The sequence below is a fragment of the Corvus cornix genome, chromosome Z (assembly GCF_000738735.6).
Source record: "Corvus cornix cornix isolate S_Up_H32 chromosome Z, ASM73873v5, whole genome shotgun sequence".
Taxonomy (NCBI): domain Eukaryota; kingdom Metazoa; phylum Chordata; class Aves; order Passeriformes; family Corvidae; genus Corvus; species Corvus cornix.
This window is the reverse complement of record NC_046357.1, coordinates 7,206,327-7,227,003: the sequence shown is the minus strand read 5'-3', so window position 1 is coordinate 7,227,003 and position 20,677 is coordinate 7,206,327. Positions and strand designations below refer to the sequence as shown.

The following is a 20,677-nucleotide window of genomic DNA, read 5'->3' as shown; positions in this document are numbered from 1 at the left end:
CGACGTGGGACGGACCGGCCCGGCCCGGCCCCGCGCCCGCCGCCGGCTCCGGGAGCGGCTCCGGGAGCGCAGCCGGGCAGGCCGCCGGCGGGACGAGAAGCCCGAAGGCGGCGGCACTCTGGTGCCGCAGCCCCGCCGGCGCGGTGCGGTGAGGGGCGGCGGCGCAGGGAGCGCCCCGGGGGGGCGGCTATGGCGCTGCGGGCGCGGGCGCTGTACGACTTCAGGTCGGAGAACCCGGGTGAGATCTCGCTGCGGGAGCACGAGGTTGCTGAGCCTGTGTAGCGAGCAGGACATCGAGGGGTGGCTGGAGGGCGTCAACAGCCGCGGGGACCGCGGGCTCTTCCCGGCTTCCTACGTGCAGGTGATCCGCGCCCCCGCCGCCGAGCCGCCGCCGCCCGCCCGCTACGCCAACGTCCCTGTCGGCGGCTTCGAGCCGCTGCCGCCCCCCGCCGCCTTCAAGCCGGCGGCGCAACAGCCCCCGCCCGAGCCCTTTCCGCCGCCCCCCGCCGGGTATCCCTTCCCGCCTTACGGCGGCTCCTACCAGCCCAGCCAGGGCAGCGATGACGACTGGGACGACGATTGGGACGACAGCTCCACGGTGGCCGACGAGCCGGGCGCCCTGGGCAGCTCCTACCCCGACTACGAGGCGGCGGGCGGCGGCGCCTCGGGCCGGTACCGCCTGTCCACCCGTTCCGAGCCGTCCCTGGGCCCCCGCGGCGCGGGGCACCCGCCGGGACACTCGCACCCGCCCGGCGGCGGCGGCGCCGCCAAGAGCTCGGCCACGGTGAGCCGCAACCTCAATCGCTTCTCCACCTTTGTCAAGTCCGGCGGAGAGGCCTTCGTGCTGGGCGAGGCGTCGGGCTTCGTGAAGGACGGCGACAAGCTGTGCGTGGTGCTGGGCCCCAGGGGCCCCGAGTGGCAAGAGAACCCCTACCCCTTCCAGTGCTCCATCGAGGACCCCACCAAACAGACCAAATTCAAGGGCATGAAGAGCTACATTGCCTACAAGCTGGTGCCCAGCCACACCGGGCAGCAGGTGCACCGCCGCTACAAGCACTTTGACTGGCTCTACGGGCGCCTGGCCGAGAAGTTTCCCGTAATCTCCGTGCCCCACTTGCCAGAGAAGCAGGCCACTGGCCGCTTTGAGGAGGACTTCATCTCCAAACGTCGCAAAGGCTTGGCATGGTGGATGGACCACATGTGCAGCCACCCGGTGCTGGCTCAATGCGATGCCTTCCAGCACTTCCTCACGTGTCCCAGCACAGACGAGAAGGCCTGGAAACAGGGCAAGCGCAAGGCTGAGAAGGACGAGATGGTGGGTGCCAACTTTTTTCTGACCATCAGTGTCCCCACAGGCCCTGGAGCCAGCCTGGACTTGCAGGAGGTGGAAAGCCAGGTGGATGGCTTCAAAGCCTTCACCAAGAAGATGGATGAGAGTGCCCTGCAACTTAATCACACGGCCAATGAGTTTGCCCGCAAACAAGTCACTGGTTTCAAGAAGGAGTACCAGAAGGTGGGGCACTCCTTCAAGTGCCTCAGTCAGGCATTTGAGCTGGACCAGCAGGCCTTTTCAGCTGGCCTCAACCAAGCCATAGCCTTCACTGCAGAAGCCTATGATGCCATCGGGGACCTCTTTGCAGATCAGCCCCGGCAGGACCTAGATCCTGTGATGGATTTGTTAGCGCTATATCAGGGGCATTTGGCCAACTTTCCAGACATCATCCATGTGCAGAAAGGTAAGACCCTTATGTGTTTTCTGAAACAGTTTAAGTTTTATGTGTCAGTGATATGCAACAGATATAGGAACCAGGGACTAAATTTGCCCTGTGTCTGTCCTGCTGGCCTTGGGTTCAGTCTTCCTGTGTTTACTCAGGTAAGTAAACCCTTGCTAGATATAACAAAAAACACATCAGTGACAATTTTTTTCCTGTGTCAAAGGCCTAGACATAGCTGGGAGTTTTGCTGGTCAGAGATTGCTGTGTTTGGCTGTATATCTCTGAAAGCAACCACATCTAGCTCTACTGCTGATACACTAAAGATTAATAGGCTTGTTTACAAACCATGGAAGTCAAGTGGTATGGAACATCTATTACTCTGAGTTACATTAGGTATCTTAAATCTCCATCTAGTAGGTAATGAATGTGAAGTAATATGAAGATGCAGGCACTCCTCTGATTGACTGCCCTGTTCAAGGTGCATGTGGAGGTATGTGTTTTGCAGCATCAGTCTGATGAGACATTTAAAGCTGCTGGGTCATGTCTGTTCAGCCAAGCATCTTGTGGTGTCTTTGGAAGAGTAATGATCAGCTACAGTGTTCTTAGTTGGAGTTGCTCAACCTTTGCCCTTATTATCATGAACAGATGCTGCTCACCTGATATCCTTTCAGCATTTTTCTAGCTAAAATAAGCTTTTCAGGTTCAGGTTGCTATTTGTAAGGTACTTTGTAATCTGTCAGAATGAAAGAAACTCAAAAATGAAAAAAACATCTGCTACGTAACTAATGACACTTGTTCAGATAAACAGAAGCTTGTAGTACTGTGTATGTGGAGATGCTGCTGTTAAATTATTGATAGTCATGCACTCTTTACCACTGCAAGTAGGTAAGTCCATCATTCATTCTTTTCTATGTTACATTCCTTACCTGTAGTTTTCAACTCAAAAGTTCAGGAGGGTGTGGGGATTTGAGCTGTAAAAGAGACCAAGAAAACATCACATATGCTCAGCAGAAGTAGGCGTCCATAAGTTACCCAGGAAAATGCATGAGCTTTGTTGAAAATTATTTTGGAGATTAATAAGTTTTGTTCTGGATCCCAAGTGAATTGTCACCCAGGGGGAATCAGTCTTTTTGTCCTTACATGGCATTTCCAGGGGTTTTGCATCTGGAACATTAAATATGGTAAAGAAAGAGTTGGAAAAGTTTTTTTTAGAAGAGCAAAAAGATGGGCTTCCAGAGGTATGCACTGCTGGGAACGTCTGAGGAAAGAGAGTTGCTACAAAGTGCGCTATTTGTTGTTATTTAAGAAAATAAGCTTTTCATAAAAATTGCATGCATCTAAGTCAGATTTCCATTCTGCTGTCAAATCTCAAAAATTGTGAGTGGAAACTTTTTGAACAGGAAGGGGAGGTGTGAAGCCTAACATTTGAGGAGTTGCTTTGCTAGCTGCTGTGGTGTTGTGTTCTGATAACAGCTTTCAAATATTTTAGATTTGGAGAGATGGATCGCCTTGGCAATGCCTCATGTTTAGGAGCAGAGCACGTTAAAGTGAGTTGTCATCTAGTAGGATTATCTGTAAGCTTCTAGAAAAAATAAAGGGACAGATATTTTTATTAGTTGGAAAATCCAGCAGACTGTATATACTATTTAAATAATGCATCCTCAAGCTTTAAGGTTATATGGAGGTCTTCACTGAAGTATTTTTGGAAACAAGGCTTTGAAGAGAGGATTGGGAATAATAAGGTATGCAGTGAACCCATCCTTATTTCTTTTGTAATTCTGTTTGAATTTTGCACCTACGGGTGAACTGGGAAAGGTTCATGTAAATACCTAGAGCAGTGCATGAGCGTGAAATATGTAGAGGTGATTTTGGGCTAGAGCACTGTCTTGGAGCGGCTTGGAGAAATGTCCAGCTCTCCTGCATGCGGCTATTAATGCTCCAGCACCTCTGGGCTAGCACTGTGTTCACAATATCATCCATGGTACATACCAGTCATAGGAATATGGCATGGGCATGAGAGGTTGGTCTCTTGAGTGTCCATGGTTGTGACAGGAACAGAATTGTGTGGGTTATGTGTTTGTTGTTGTTTCTGCTACAGGACAGCAAACTAGAGCAAAACTGAGAGTCCTGTTTTGCACACCGTATATTGCTGGTTTATTACTCTTAAGAGGTACTTCTAAAATGGTACAGCTTTTAAATTTCAATCTGTAAACTTCAGAGGAAAATATGAACTGTTTGGTGTTCTTGCAACATAAAGGCTTTCTTTTAAATTTACTGTCTGGGATTGTTGCCAGTTTTGAGAAATAATACTGTCTCTGTAGACTATACAAATGTCTGTTGGTGATAAGAAGTCATCTGAAAAATAGAGTTGATGTGTTTTTCTTCAAGGGTTTTATTTTCTAGTGTACAACCTCATTAAGCAGTAAAATGACACCTAAGTTCCCTTATAAGTAGCAGAAGCAGCAGCCTAACTGATACATTAATTAAATAGCCATGCTTTTAAAATGATGAACCCTGAAATTAGGAGTAGTGCTCTTTTTTTTTTTTTTGCTACATAATGCAAATATATTGTTTACTTTGGATAAAACTGAAGATCATATTCCCCTGGACCTAAGAAGGATGGAAAAACAAAAGCAGCTGTATCCAAAACATGCCTGTATCTGTGCATAGAGCTGGAGAACCGTGAGTGTGAGAATGATCAACTCCCAGTCAACCCTCAGCTCAAGCTGGATCCCTGCAAGTATATGGGGCTTGATAGGATTCATCCAAAAGAGCAGGGTGATGTCATTGCAAAACCCTTCACAATGATTTTTAAACAGTCTTGGAAATCCTGAGAGGTCCCAGCTGACCGGAAGCTGGCAAGCATTGTCCCAGTTTTAAGAAGGGCAGGAGGGAGAACCCTGGAAACCACAGGCCTGTCAGTCTCAATTCAGTGTGTGGTGAAGTTACAGGGAAGATTATTCTGGGAGATGTTGAAAAACACCTGAAAGACAAAGCAGTCCTTGGTGACAGCCAGCACAGCTTCATGAAAGGAAAGTCCTGCTTACTGAATCTTACTTCCTTTTATGACAGGGTAACCCACCCAGTTGATCAAGGGAAGCCAACTGATGTGATCTTTTTGGATTTCAGTAAAGCTTTCGTTGCTGCCTCTCACTGTATCCTTCTGGACAAAGTGTCCAGCTCACAGCTGGACAAACATATCCTGTGGTGGGTGAGCTACTGGCTTATGGGTTGGGCACTAAGGGTTACAGTGATTGAGGTGTCATCAGAGTGGGGATGACATTAGATTAGAGGGATAGGCAATCACCAACCATGTGAAGTTCAGCAAGGGCTAGTGCCAGATTCTGCACCTGGCATGGGGCAGCCCTGGGGAGTATGGACAGTCAGTGTGGACAGACTGGGGAATGAGAGGCTGGAGAGCAGTGCCATGGAAAGGGCCCTGGGGGTCCTGGTCAGTGGCAAGTTGAACATGAGGCAGCAGTGCCCTGGCAGCCAGGAGGGCCAAGCGTGTCCTGGGGGGCATCAGGCACAGCATCGCCAGCCGGGCAAGGGAGGGGATTGTCCTCTCTGCTCTGCACTGGGGCGGCCTCACCTCCAGTGCTGGGGCAGCTTTGGGTGCCGCAGTATAAGACATTAAACGAACAGAGAACATCCAGAGGAGGGCCATGAGGATGTTGAAAGGTGTGGAGGGGAAGCCTTGTGAGGAACAGCTGAGGTCACTTGTTCTGTTCAGCCTGGAGAGGAGGAGACTGAGGGGAGACCTCATTGCAGTTACAACTCCCTTGTGAGGGGAAGAGGAGGGGCAGACACTGATCCCTTCTATGTATGACTGATGATATGACCCAAGGGAATGGCCTGAAGTTGTGTGGGGAGTTTTAGGCTGGGTATTAGGAAAAGGTTCTTCACCCATAGGGTTTTTGGGCACTGGAACAGGCTCCTGAGGGAAGTGGTCCCAGCACCAAGCCTGACAGATTTCAAGAAGCGTTCGGACATAGCTCTTGGGCAAATGGTGTGACTCTTGGGATGTCCTGTGTAGGGCTAGGAGTTGAACTCAGTGATACCTGGGGGTCTCTTCCAACTCAACATAGTCTGTGATTCTGTAATTTTAACTGCCTTGTCCTGTTATGCTTTTGCTGTACTGCAGTTAGCTGAAAAGCTGCTAACGTGATTTTTAAGTGCATTTTGTGCTATGGACTGAGAACTTTGCATGTTTGAGGTTTTGTTTGAAAACTTTCTGCAAGTTCTGCAAAAAGAGCCACAGATAAAACTTTCCCTCTATGTGGGCTTTGTCTTTTTCCCTAAAATTATGAATCAAAGCCATGTAAGTCTTGCTGTTGCTTTGTCTGCATGTTACCAGGAAAATGTGTTAACTCTTGTGCTTTTAATTGATCTGGGATTCAGGTCTTTCTGCCTTCTGTGCTGAGGACATCGTATGTGATCTGATTTGTGTAATTTGTGTAAAACGTGAACCAACAGACTGTGGGAATATTTTCAAACTGTTCATTATCTTATTAATATTGTTAATTGACATTTTATGAAATGGCAATATCTTCAATAGGAGATTTTACAAGATTCCTTTTCCTCTTCTCTTTTACAAGATTCCTTTTCTTTCATCTTGAGTTCCTAATGTTTAAGGAAATTTCTGCAGGGAAGGAAGAGTTAAAGTTCCTGCAACAGGAGAGACAAAGGAAGTATTTGAACATTTCTGTACCACATGCCAGTCGAGGATCAGCTTGGTCAATGCTTTGAGAGAGACCTCTCCTGGTTTCATATACAACCTAGTCTGGGTCTGATGATTCATTGGATTGAACCCTACAGCAAAGAATGTGCCAAGTTGGAAACCCCACATTTCCATCTGGAAATGCTTGGTTTGAGAGTCCCACTGAGGCTAGTATAGAGCATATCAGTACCAAGGCATACATCCCTTACAAGAACTTCTTGTTCAATAGGTTTTGTTTGAAAAACTAAGTGATTAGGGAAAACTGGTGCCTGGATAGGGTAGATGGCAGAGTGGTGTCTGAAGCTTCTTAACACCCTAGATTCACCAACTCTTTGATGAATCCAGCCCTCAACCCCTTGTAGGTAAATGCTTCTAAAGTGCTTGCGTGAGAATTTTCTTGGGCACATACGTGGGTTTTTGGAATGAAAGATACATATTAGACAGATACACTTGTACGCAGTTTTCTTTAGCCTCCGGCAAGACATTTGCAGAAGAGGGATATCAAGTTCCAGGGGCTCAAAAAATTCAGCTGCATTTTGTAATTTTTTATTGTAGAACTGGTGTATCTTTCAAGAAATACTGGTTCAGGTTTTTTAATTTTGAGAAGAAAAGCAGCTTCCTATTTGTAATGGATAATACCTTCTCTTTTATGCATTTAAGGTCTACTTGGGGAAATTCCCTAGGCATTCTTGGTGAAATAATTTCTACATATTAATTGCTAAAGCTTCACTCAATTTGATGCAATCTTCCTACTTCAGTAATCTTCAACACAAATGCTCACTGCAGGCCCATGCAAGTTCAGGTTCAGAAAATTTGTGCACTTGTGAGAATTGGAGACAGCATATGCTAGTATTCTAGCTCATTCTTGTCTGGCTCTCTTGTCTTCATATTGCTTAGTGAAAGTAGAGAAGTTTGGGGCATTTTGGATTTCTTTCTTTCAAGTTTTGTTTGAGGAATTACTGTAATTGGCCTCTTGTGATTCATAAAGTGGAAGAAGTACTAACATGCTGTTTCATCTGTGCTTTCCAGATTTCTTCTCTCTCTTAACATTATGATGTTAGTGTTTGACAAACTTCTGGTTATGGGTTTTATAAGAGATCTGAGAAAGTGGTTCTAAATGTTTCCTAAGATACAGGCAATTCCATTTCCTTTGCATGCCAGGATTTAAGAGAATTATTTTTAAAAATAACCTGAATGATTTACTTGTTTCTTGGTCACTATTTGTGAAAAGTAAAATAAGGTAAATGATCTTATTTACCTGAAGCAAACTTAATTCTAGACATAGGCTTTAAAGAATGCACTGGGTGTGTTTTTAGAATATCTTACAAAACTGTAGATGAAAAATCTATCCAGACAGAAGTGCATCAAAATTTAAGGCACCAGAAAACCCAAACAGCACTGGAATCTGGAACTCTCTAACATTTTCAGCTTCCTTCTCCCTCTTCCCCCGAGAGGGAAGGAGTGGTATTTGTATTAATGAATTAATCAGACTGGTTAATATTGGCACCTAAAATTTTATATCACAGTGTAAAAGCAGTGCTTTTCTCTCATGCTTACTTCCTAAGCTCTTCAATTTGTTGTGCAGACGAATGGGTTTTTTCATCACAGTTTCTGCTTTTATCCACCTTTTAGGGTTTTTTCCTCCTCTGTCCCTCAGATGCATATACTTTGCATGGGCTTCAACTCAGGTAGCTGCTGGTTAAGAGCTAGGCATGTAATCCTAGCCAGATGACCCTTAGAGCAGTAAAAAGAGATGGGCACTTCATCTGTGTAAGAACTTTGGTGAGAAAGGATGTACTGCACCAGGATGACTTGTATTTTTTGCCATGTCAGCCTCCCCATAGCTGTTACAGTGAGGATGTAACACTGTCTGCTTGCTGCTGCATTACTCAATATTGTCTCCCAATATTTGAAGGTAACCTTAAGGAAATGGAGCTAAAATGTGAAAGAATCTTCACATTTAGAAACTGTATAAAATTACAGCTGCTTTAGTGTGTGTGAAATCAGAGGACAAGAGTAAATGACTAAAATTGAGTGGTAGCTTTACTTGAAGAAAATTAAACAGGAAGAGGAAAAAAAAAAAAGGACTTCTATGCCCTGTCTCTGAAAGATGTATGGCTCTTCTTAATGTATGATTGTTTTTTCTTTTCCACTCCCCCACAATCTCTGTAGCTTTCTAGGGGAGCAAGATTCATACTGTCCTGATGGGTTTTTTTCCTATTACCTTTTGAAGCTAGTCTGATATTATACACCTTCAGTAACAGAGAGACATTTCATGGCTAATAAAACACGGGTTTGTTTTTTTTAAAAACCTGCTGGTAGGAGAGGATGAGTATAGCTTTTCCTTCCATGGGAGAGACTATACATGCATGACTGCACACCAGAAAGTCTGTCCAGTCTACCCCCTTAGTCCTAACAGGAGAAGTTTTGATTGGAGCTAACACCTGTAGGTTTGACTGCAGGCAGTGCATATTTAAATAAATATAAATTTTCATCAGATTTTTAGTCACATCACAGAAAATGCCACATATTTTGTGCTCACCACAAGCAGCAAGGCCTTGTCTACTGGGAAGGCCCTGTGAGCAACTAGGAAGTTGCAGAACAGTGTATTGAACATTGAAAAATTCAAGATTACATTGTAGAAGGAGGAAATAATTCTGTTTCAAAAACAAAGTAGTGCCTTTTGAGAGACATACAAAGAATCTAGATAGTAGGATGATTCTCTTGCAGCTCTGAGTGTTCCTGGTCTGGCTGAAGGGGCTTCAATCCAAATACAGAAGACAAGAATTGGTAGACTGAAAATATAAAGAAGGTCCCAGAGTTCTTCCAATTCTTTGTTAGCACGTTATCAAAAACAAACGAGCTGACTGATTTTTTTCAGTTTGTAAGTCACCTTTGAAACAAGGACGTGTTCCAGCCTTTCCAGCATCTTTCCGTGACTTCATTGTTAACTTTGTTTGAACAGTTAAAGTGCCAAGTCAATAAGTGCAGACTGCATAAGCTTATCCAGCTGGCAGCTTATGTATTTTAAATTGCCTGGTTCAAATAGCACAGAATTTGAAAATTTTAATTAAAAAAGTAGGAAATTACATTTGGCTGAGACCCCAGACATGAGCCTTATCAGGGGACTAGGGCAAACAAATGGCACATGCTTTCTACACAGTCTTGTTTGTATCTTTCATGAAGGCCATGAGGACTTAAATAAAATGGAAAAAAAACCAAACAAAAAAAACCCCCCACCAAACATTTAAACAATCTGTGCAGTTCTTGCCAGTGACTTTGGGTTGTTGCTGTAGCAGAACAGGAAGAAATGTGATGTTTTCAGCCTTTGTTTTAAGTAGGTACACATCATGGGTGGACAACTTCTGTAACCATAATGAACTAAGCTACCCTTTTTATACCTACGTGCAGTTCATTAACAGTGTGAAAAGCAAGTTCATCCTGTGATTTGGAGTGTATACTGCTTTGTTGTCCCATGGTAAAAAGCAACTTACTATTCTAATTTTTTTTAGAATTTTTATTATTTTGAATCTTTATATGCATGAATAGCTATGCTGGCTAACTAGCAGTATAGTATATTAAAGAAGCTTTTCTTTGAAATAATAGGAGTGTAGATTATATGATTATAATTTCCACATGTTTTGCTTTTGTACTATATAAAATATTTTTATTGCTTACATTAATGATGGCTTACCTTGAATATTTTTTCTGCAACAGGAATTGTACTTCTTTTTGTCCTTACAGGAAAACTGCAGCATTCAGATATCTAAGAGAGGGCAATTAAAGGGTACTAGGATAGAGTAAACCAGCATCTGCATTTTATTTGCATCTTGCCTCTTTTCTTATGAGTTTATGTTAAACTGTCTATACATGTTTTATTTGCTCATCTTAGGACAGTAGTGGAGCTAAGCAGATGATGATGGACAAGCAAACATCATAAGTTGTGCTTGTTCTTTGCTTTTCTTTTTGCCTTAAGAGAAAACAACATTCAAAAGCAGGTGTTTCATTGTGCCCCAATAAAGCAGTGATGTAAGAGTCAGTGGAACTTGCATTTATACTTACTTCTCTCAGTAATAGTGTATGGACATTGATACACAGCGTTACCTGTCTTCCCCTGTCCATCCACATACCATGAACCTTACAAAAAGTTTAACAGAAGTCACGATTTAATGTAATAGTGCTTACATCCATATTGGAGAGGAGGAGGAGACGTTTCTGCTCATTTGTTGTTAACCAGTTCTACTGAAAATTAATTTCTATTACCCATGCACAGCATAACTTCTTATGGTTGTTGTTTTGAAGTCAACATTGTGAACAGAGCATTTACAAAATCTGTTAAAAGTCTGTAACATCTTTCTAACATAAAATGCTTGTTCTTGGCATCCTATTTGGAAAAATTAGTGTTCAGAACCTGTGTCAACTGAACTATAATAGACCAACTCCAATTCTGGAAAAGCAGAGTTCTGTATTAAAAGCTCGTTTGATGCCCCAGTTAGATGTAAACTAATGAGAAGTACTAAAAATGACTGAAAGGTTTCATCTTGGTACTTCTGCAAATTCCAATTGCTTAAATTTTCAAGTGTGGTCCTGAAAAACATGACTAACTTTCTAATGGGCAAATGTACTGTGTTTCTGGTGACCAGCCTGGTTTATGTTTTGCTCTTTTCTGCCCCCCCAGTCTGCACTGCCAGCTGAAACCATACCAAAGGAAAACTGTTTTAAATGGTACATGTGAGTGCCAAAAAGTACAGAACTGGGGAAACCCAGCATTAGTTAGCATTTGCCTCTCAGACTGTGGTGCAAAATACTATATTTGTGATAACAGAGAGCTGTACACATAGTTCAGCTGGATTTTACAATCAAATGATTCCTGGTGGGCCTCCTGTCAGACATCACTGTAGGTACTTGTAAAGTCAAAACTATTCACGAACACAGTTTAAACATACTTTAGTGGCTAAAATAAGGTCATTTGTTTGCTTAAAACACTGCTGGTGTACAATACATCAAAAGATAACAGTTTTGACGTCACTGCATTCAAGATTTGAATGGAAAATATTCATCTCATTTTACATATTTTTTCAATGTGGCTACCTGTGTAGCATTATGTTTTGTTGGGGTATTTTAAAATTTTGTTAATGTCATGATGTGAGACAGTAGATGCATTAAAATGGTAATTCTATAATGTTTCTTTCATTTATTTGACCATCTTGCTGTCACTTTCTGTTATAAACACTTCCAAAGGCAAAGTATGGCATATGCTCACATAGCATGGTCCAGCAAAACATTTGTGCTGGAGGTGCTGTACACCAAAGCTTGTAGTTTTCACTGGGGTACTCTGGAACTGAAATGCCCATTGGCAGTATGGAAATTTAAATATGTTTTCAATAGTGTAATCATTTTAGACTCTCTGACCCATACACAGGTATGATTACAGTCCTTGTAGATTTGGATAAGTAAATCGGCTCTGTATGCTCTTCCTCTGTGTGTGTACACTAACCAGCAGATGTATGCTTGATGAGTCTAATCAGATCTTAATAATCATATTATTTAAAATTTTAGAAGTATTAGTTAGACATGTATAGTGGCCAGTAACCCTGGTAGTTTTGAAAAATTGTCATTTTACACTGTGCATTCTAGTACCATTAATTTGGTTTACGTTAATTAAATCAATTTATAAGTTAAGATCATCAGATGAGGTTACAACGAATTAACTTTCTGAAATCTCTAGCAAAGACTGTTTTATTTGTGTGCGATCTCTTGGTTGTGTACATTAAAAAGTGACTTCAGTTTGAACTGAAGAATATACTTTTGAGTGTCAACTTTCAATAAGCTTTGCAGCAGGGTAACTGAAAGAACACATAATTATGTCTGATGTTAATAACTCTGCAGTCAGTCAGTGTTGATCTAGATATCAGCAGAGTACTGTAATTTATAAATCTACATTTACAGGATAGTACTATGTTATTCTGGGCTCTTTTTTGAGCAATGGGCAGCAAAATAATAAAACACAAACCTTACTTCTTAGACTATTGTTAGGCTGCAGATTCTAAAAGCATTATAGCCATTTTCATGTATCCACAAAACCCCCTGTAATACTAAAGTAATTGCAGTTTGATGTATTTGAGTTTTATACTTCTGACATTTCACTGTGGAAAAGGGAATGTTGTTAAAGTGGTTTTGTGCCCTTAAGGAGAAGAATATCATCTTTTAAACACAAAGGCTGTGTTTAAAAACTGTTGCGTTGGCACTTACCAAAAACAAGTAGCAGAATTTTGCCTTTGGTTTTGAAAATCACTTGCTTTTTTTTTTTTGCTGTAAACCTGTAGATTTTAAAAAAAGCAACTCATTCCAGTATTAATAACTGTAATGGTACTTTTTGCCTGTGACATTCCTTTTAGTTCAGTCTCTACTGAAAAAGTCTTCTGGTTTTAATTTCAGGCAAATTCCTATTATGCTGCTTTCCATTATAAATCTTGGCCAGAAAATGTAAAGAATTTGCAGAATCTCAGTGTAGGCTTCTTTTGTTAATCAGTGCTCAGAACATTCTTAAGAAAATAATCTGTCAGTGTAGCAAAATCTCTGGTTACAAACTATTTCACTTGCAGTTGAGAGGGAGAAGTTTGGGGGCTTTTTTCGTAGTAGGATTTCACATTATGTGTTACCTCACTGTCGTGGTTTAAGCACAGCTGGAAATTAGGCACTGCACAGCCACTTGTTCAACGCCTTCCTCTCTTCCTCTCCACTCCCCCCCACCCACCTCCACCCCGGCCCCAGTGGAATGAGGAGGAGACTCAAGGTAAAGCTTGTGTGTTGAGATAGGAACAGTTTAATAATTGACTGATACTAAAGTAAAATGCAATAATAATGGTGAATAATAATAATGATGATAATAAAAAGGAAACAAACAGGTGATGCACAGTGCAATTGCTCACCACTCACTGACCGATGCCAGACCCCCCTTCCCAAAGCCAGATCTGCTGTGCTTCTGGGTAACTGCCCCCAGTTTATATCCTGGGCATGACTTCTGTGGTGTGGAATATTCCTTTGGTCAGTTCCAGTCACCTGCCCCAACTATGATCCCTTCCAGTTTCTTTTGTGTACCTCCTCTCATGCTCTGCCAGTGAGGAGGAGGGTGGAAAAAAAAGTCCTTGACTTGGAATAAATATGCCTTAGCAAAAACCCAAACATCAGTGTGTTATCAACACCATTCTCATTCTGAATCCAAAACACAGCTACTTAGTAACGGCTACTTAGAAGAAATTAACTCTACCCTAGCTGAGACCAGGACACTCATGAAATGCTTCTGCAACTTCCCTTGTGTTGGAGCTAATGATTGTGTAACCCAGGGCTGACCTGGATCACATAGCTAAGCCATTGATAAAGCTAAACCATCATCTCTCTCCCCAGGCGAGTTGCATTCTTTCATTAGATTAGTCATTTGAGACATCTTGTAACAACATCTTTGCTAGGGGGTAAGAGGGACAACCATGTAGACCAACTTGCTCCGGCAGCACTCTGCTGGATTAGAAATAATGTTATTTCCATGCATGTGAGCCACCCAGGGTTTGCTTTTTCAAATCTTTAAGCAAAGAGCTGTAGTTAAATAATCTCATAATTAAGTAAGGAAAAAGAAAACAGTTCTAGTTACTTTATCTGCTTTTACATCCTTTTATGAAAGCAGCATCATGAATATATTTTTTTCCCTTTCCATTAGAGATGGTGTCTAGATTATAGCAGTGTCTTGTAAGAAAAGTAAAACAAAGAGAGTTGTTCGACAGGTTCAAAGCTCTCCCTTCATTAATGTGCTTTGAAGGGCACATCATTCTACTAGACGATTTAATGTGCTGGACAGATGAATGGTAGGGAAATGTAAGTTGTTTTACCTTCTAGTGAGTAGTGCACTAAACGTTATTTTGTAGCTTGCTGATAGTAGAAAGGTGAAATATTTATTGCATAGATCGTCTGTCTTACTTGCACAAGATTTCTGAGGTGCAACTGCTGAGAGATTGTAAGAAAAAAGAAGTGTCTTTGCTCTGTTTTAGCATAATTCATCACTGAAGTGAAAGAAACACTTTAATAACTGCAGTGATAAAGGCATTACAATCATAGGATATAAAAAATAAACCTGCTGGCTCTTACAAGCTGGGTGAGTTTTCAAGCTGAGTGTTTTGAAGTGAGATACTGAAGACTTCTATGCACTGGTGACTTAATGGGTTCTTGAGACTGACTGTGAATTTCAGACCCTAGTGACTTTAACAGGCACTGACCACTGCTTCAGGTGCTGTATTCAGCAGCGTTGAGCTGATACTTCTTTGTGTTTCATCCATATGCAGCATTACAGTATCCAGTTAAATCATTGCTGCTACAGCAATGTACTGTTTGTATTTTTTAAGAATGGACCAAGCCCAGCCACGAAACAGATGTCATTGTAGTAAACACTGTGCAGAGAGCAAAAAAAGGGCTCGTGCCCTGCAGAATTTTGTGTGGATTAGTAGCTTCAGACACAGCTGATGTTTCACTCCCGTTTGTTGCATGCAGCACTTGAGAGCTGATGTTTGGGTGTTTTGATAAGAGGTGGAAAGGGGAAGATGGTACATCCCTAGCAGGTATCGCTGTTCTTTGGCTTCTGATTGCATATGCTGGCAAGCCTGCCTTCCTAGGGAGACTAAGGAGTTGAGTGAAAAGCAGTCTGGATTGCAGTCTGCAAGAGCTGAGCCCCCAAACTTTTGCCTTCTGGCCACATTGCACAGTGCAACTTGGACACACATATGCATCAGCATGGATTCATAGGAGTACATGTGTACTTCCTGTGTGGAGGAAGAGTGAGTGTATGGATCCAAACCCATCCTTAGCTGACTCTTCACACATTCTCAGAACATTTGTTACTGGAATAAAACTGCAGATGATGTGAAAATACACTGTTTGACCCAAACCTGAGTGCTCTCGGGTTAAGTTGGTTTTGTTTTCTTTTTCCCTGATGGTATATAACTCTTCCTACCTCATAGCAATCTCATGTTTGCATGAGTAGCTTACTGTCTCAATACACTTCTTTTTTTCCTTATAACTCCTCAGCATTCATTTAAGTTGCTGTTTTTGTACTGTGTTTTATGGCTTGAAATTCTTTCTTTCTATCAGAAACTCTATTGTCCCTGTTTTCTTGGCTTCTAGCACAATACACTAGCACAAATTTTGCTAGCACAAATGTCCCTTGCTAAACGTGTTTATATCATTTTGTGTTGTCTAATCTCATATTTCAAAACAAGGACTGAAATCTGAGTCTCTTTTAAGCCCTTAGCTGCATTCAGTGAGCACCAGCATCTGTTTAATATAAGGCTTTGGGCAATAAACATCCTTCGTATATGCTTTTCCCCACCTTTAGAACAGAAAGAGATGTAGCACAGTTTTTGTATGATTTTTAATCCAGGCCCTCTTCACTTGCTTGAAAGCTAGTCTTGATCACTGGAACATGATTCCTGACAGAAGGTCTTTTCCATAGACCAGACTTTAAATGCATGAGCAAGATTGTACAGAATCTGTACATCTGGATCTAAAAAAAAACCCCAGTAATTTATTTTTATGTAATCCATCCCTCTGGGAACAGGGATGGTGTGTATTTATCCCAGGCATGTACTCAGCAGGAGGCTTCCTTGAGCCAATATGCACTGGGAGGTGGCTCCTTCTGTTTCTTTTTCCTAAAATATGTGCTAGCCTTTTCTGGGACTGCTGTGATTCTGCCTTTTTTTTTTTTTTTTTTTAAATATATCTTGCTTTTTTTGATTGTCTGAACAAATACTTGGTATTCACATAATTAAAATCAGAAACCAGGAGAAGTTTCTGCAGGTGTACTTTTAGACTGCGGGGCCTTGCTCACCCCAACATTCCACAAGGGTGGCAGCAGGAGCTGTGGAGTGCTGGATTAAGCGCTGAGTGTGATGGATCAATTAGTGAAGATGGAGTTGGAGGAGTTCATGGTGTACAGCCTGGGGTGCAGTAGGTCAGGAGTTGTGAGCTGGGAGTCCTTAGGGGTTACCATGCCCTAGTTAGGCATCTCTGTGCAAGACCCTTCTCTTCAAGAGGGATGTGCACAAGGGGCTGCTCTCCAGTCCCCAGTTCCCTGTCCTTTTCCTCTTGTTCACCATAGGATGAATCACTGAACTTTCCACATCAGTAAATCTCTGTTTCAGCTCAGGGTTTTGCTCACATAGATTAAAATACAAGAACTGTAGATTATGAAAAGGTGTCTGGAGAAAATTTGGGGTTTTTTTGTTACTAAAGCCGCTTTCAAAGCCATGAAAACTAACAGCACTTTTTTACTACGATTTGCTAAACTAAGTCTTGCAAATTTCAGTAGATGCTGAACAGCTTAAAAATGACGTTTTAAAACAAATGATTAATTGCTTCTTAAAGCAAAGCACATGGGTTTGGTTTTGTTTTTTCTTTTCTCTGTGTTTAAGGAGGATTCCTTGATTGTCCTAAAATAAGATTTTCCCTCTATGTAGTTATTTTAAGATTAATTATATGACTAATAATTAAGTGCTTCATTTAAAGGCATTTCAAAAAAACCCCAATCAAGTTTATACTTAAGCATATGTATGAGTTTTGTCATATATTGCTGACATCTGGGTGTAGTCTGTCCAGGTTTTAAAGGAAATGCCACTACAGGACCAATATGATCCATATGCGTTAAGAGAGCAGTGTTAATGATTGTACCTTTTCCCATTGGATTCCTTCCCTAATTATAAATCTTTTTCCCTTTTTTTTTTTTTTAACAGCAAAAAATTGCATAGTATATCTAGTCTGGAGGGCAATAGTGTTTGGTAATGTATGTTTTTTATTATATATTTTTATTTATAATCTGAAGGTTATACATGCTCCAGAGCTTATTTATGCTTTGAGCTGCTGATGCTGTGAATTTCAGTATTCTTTTCCAGTTTGGTCATTCTAGAAATAACATCTAAAGCTGTTTCCCACATGACAACTGAAGAGTTGTCATGTTTATTTAACTAGCTACATCTGGCTTCCAGTAAGTCCCAAATTTCTGTTTTTCACAGCTGTGCATGGATTCCTGTTGTGCCCACAGAGCGCAGAAAAATTTTTTGCTAAGACTGGTTAAGTTTGTTGAAAGGAGTGTTCTTTTTGTAGGAGAAGGGATTAAATGTTTTTCAGAGCGTACCCTACCTCACAGATTCTTTACTCCTTAGAGGACAACATACAGATCTTCTGGCACAGTGCCACTGCTGGCACTACTGCATGTGGAAAAGGTTTTTCAGTGGTGTTTTTGGAGCCAGGCTGAAGATGATGAAGTCAGTCAGCAGAAGCAGCCAGTGCCAAGCTCTTAGCCATCATACTGTCATGTCATGGGAGCCAGGAAGGTTTGGAACACTGCCTCTGCCTTGCAGCCCACAGAGATAGACACTGCCCTTGGCCTTCAGGCAGCACGCTGTAGTCACATGTAAGAAGTGTAATCTGGAAGGAGAGTTATGATATTACAAATATTTAAAGGAGCAAGAATCTAGTGAGATGATAAAAGCGGTACTACTGATTTGGTTTAGTTATACAAATAAAATAAGTGTATAATGTTTAAAGCAAAGAAGTTGCTCTGTGGGAAATTGAGTCCAAGAATATGAATGTCTTAAGAGGTATCTTGGTATTCTATCATTTTATGGATCTGGTTTGGGTAGGTCTGTTTTGGGTGATACTTTGCCTTTGTAGTATGCGTGTGATTTAATTAGCTGTTTGGAGAAGGACTGTCAGTTCTGTAACTGCTTTTCTACTAGCTTTCACAGCACTGCTTAAGGTCTACCTGGGCATCTGTGACTTTGAGATAAACTTTTAGATTCTCTAGTACTCAGTAATTAATTTTGGAGTTATCTCTGGTGTAAAAGCAAAAACATGTATTGACAAGATTTTGTGTATTAAGATCTGCTTTTGATATTTCACAAGGATTGGGAAAAAAGGATATTTCATATAGTCCAGTTATTAAAAATGTTATTTTTCTGGTGTTTATGTAGGCTTAAATTGGTCTGACTAGTTTTCTTGTGCTTTCACTTACTCCGCTACTTGTATAATGATAGTGTTATTCTCTGAAGGACTCCATCTGATTTTTAAGGTTGTGAAATAGGATGTTTTAGTATCTTTTGAATGCTTGAGCCTTAAAAAAGTGTTCAGTTTTATTTTTTACACAGGATCCACTGATCTGTGATTTTTCTTACATTAAAAAGCTTTTATTTTATTCCTTTTCATTCACACATATATATATATGCACACCTATAAATACACTGAGAATAAGCCTTATACAAATCCTTGTTGTTATTAAATCACTTGTTAAAGTTCAGTAGTCAAGTGTACATGGTCCTCACAGTTTTGTTTTGTTCTTTACACAGGAGCCCTTACCAAAGTAAAGGAGAGTAAGCGGCACGTGGAAGAGGGGAAGATGGAGCTCCAAAAAGCTGAGGGCATTCAAGAACGTTGTAACATTATTTCTTTTGCAACCCTTGCAGAAATTAATCATTTCCACAAAATTCGTGTGAGGGACTTTAAATCACAGATGCAGCATTTCTTGCAACAGCAAATACTCTTTTTTCAAAAAGTGACACAAAAGCTAGAAGAAGCTCTTCACAAGTATGACAGTGTTTAATCTCTGATTTGTGGACTTTGCTCAGCACAAACATGACCCAGGCAGCAGAGCAAATGCTGCTGAAGAGCTGTTGCCAGTGGTAGATGGCGGTACAAGGATGGGTTTGTGTTCACCTAGAACCCGGGTTTAATCTCCGATTATGTAGAAAGGAAACAGTTATAGGGCTATGTAGTAGAAACAGTACCACGCATTGTAACTAAGTTATATTGTGTATGCCTACACCATTGTAACTCTTTTGAAATAATGAATATACTATTTGCCTTATTGCTTTTTGAAATATGGTATCTTAGTGCATACTTCGTAGACCTCAAAGCCCTTTGGGTATTTAAGGAAGTTGGCTAGATAAAAGCCTGCTTCAGATGCCTTTTTACTTTCCTAGATTTGGATTTCCTAAATTCAAACAATTCTCTGTTTACAGACTCCTACTAGAGCAGCTATGTGATTCTGTGCCTTTAGACTCTATTTTTCCTTTTCTAGTAAGTCACATTTTTATGATTGAATGAATGAAGGGTTGATGCCTATGACGGGAACTGATGATGAAACCTCTCACTGACTGGAAAAAAAACAGCTGCCATCCAGTTTGCATACTTTCTTATGACCAGTGTTGGCTCAAAAGGGAGAACTTAAATTTATTCACACTTTCCCTGAAAATGGAGACTACTTGTTACATGTACTAGGATGTTAAGCACATGTACAAAAGTACACCACTTAATTCCCTTTCTGAAATAAATAATACAGTGAGGGGTGGGTTTTTTTGGTATATAGTGTTACTGTGAGTGGATATTTGAAGAGTTAGCCTAATAAAAATTGCATATATCAAGGGGATATTAATGCAAGCTATGTGGCTGCAACATTTTTTTTAAGTTTCAGATTATTTGCTCTTTGTTTAGTTGCTGATTCAGTTTAACTTCAGACTTGCATCTGCACTGCCAGTTGTCTGAGTTGAAAATCCACTGTGATTCATTAGTTTACTAAGTTAAAAGTTTTCGGGGATGTTCAGTGATATAAATGATCTGAAGTCTTGGCTGAACTGACTTGGAAAACAGGTGGCATTTTTATGTTTGTAACACTCAAGAATTAACAATTGTCTTAATTTTTGTATGAATATTTTTGACAAGCAGGGTGCATTTATATATATGTAAACACTATCTTTTAAAGAGGTTTATGGCTTATTTCCCTTGAATTAAGTCTGAAGTCTGTATTTCTTACCTATTGGTTTCCTTCTTATAGGTCAGTATGTGTTGCAGTGGGGATCCTGCAACACGCATATATCAAACCAGGAGTCCCGTGGAAAGGAAATATATATGGACAGACAGATTCTTGATAGCTGTTTCAGAGAGATGTTTATTTCTCCAGCCGCATGGCCGGAGCTCTGCCCAGGAACTGTTCCAGTCATGGGACCAAGGGTCCTTCTGCCCGCGCAGGGAACACAAACCAACCAATGGGAACGAGGCTGAGCAGGGGCAGGGAAACCCCGTGTCTGTGCCCTCAGGGCCCCTCTGCCAGGGCTACACGGCAGGGGAGGGACCCCAACAAGTATGAAAGAGGGTTTTTGTTTATCCTATCTTTTTCCTCCTAAACAAAAATAACAAAACTTTGAAAGGA

The 20,677-nt window shown here is 41.4% G+C and overlaps 1 protein-coding gene across 1 annotated transcript; it reads left to right on the top strand.

Annotated features, from left to right (window-relative positions):
• Positions 1 to 98: 98 nt before the first annotated feature.
• On the top strand, positions 99 to 19,687 carry SNX18 (sorting nexin 18). Its single transcript, XM_010395428.3, is given in 3 exon segments — positions 99 to 267; positions 269 to 1,736; positions 18,819 to 19,687. Coding segments are annotated over 3 exon segments (1,800 nt in total). The 5' UTR covers positions 99 to 189; the 3' UTR covers positions 19,073 to 19,687.
• The last annotated feature ends 990 nt before the right edge of the window (positions 19,688 to 20,677 follow it).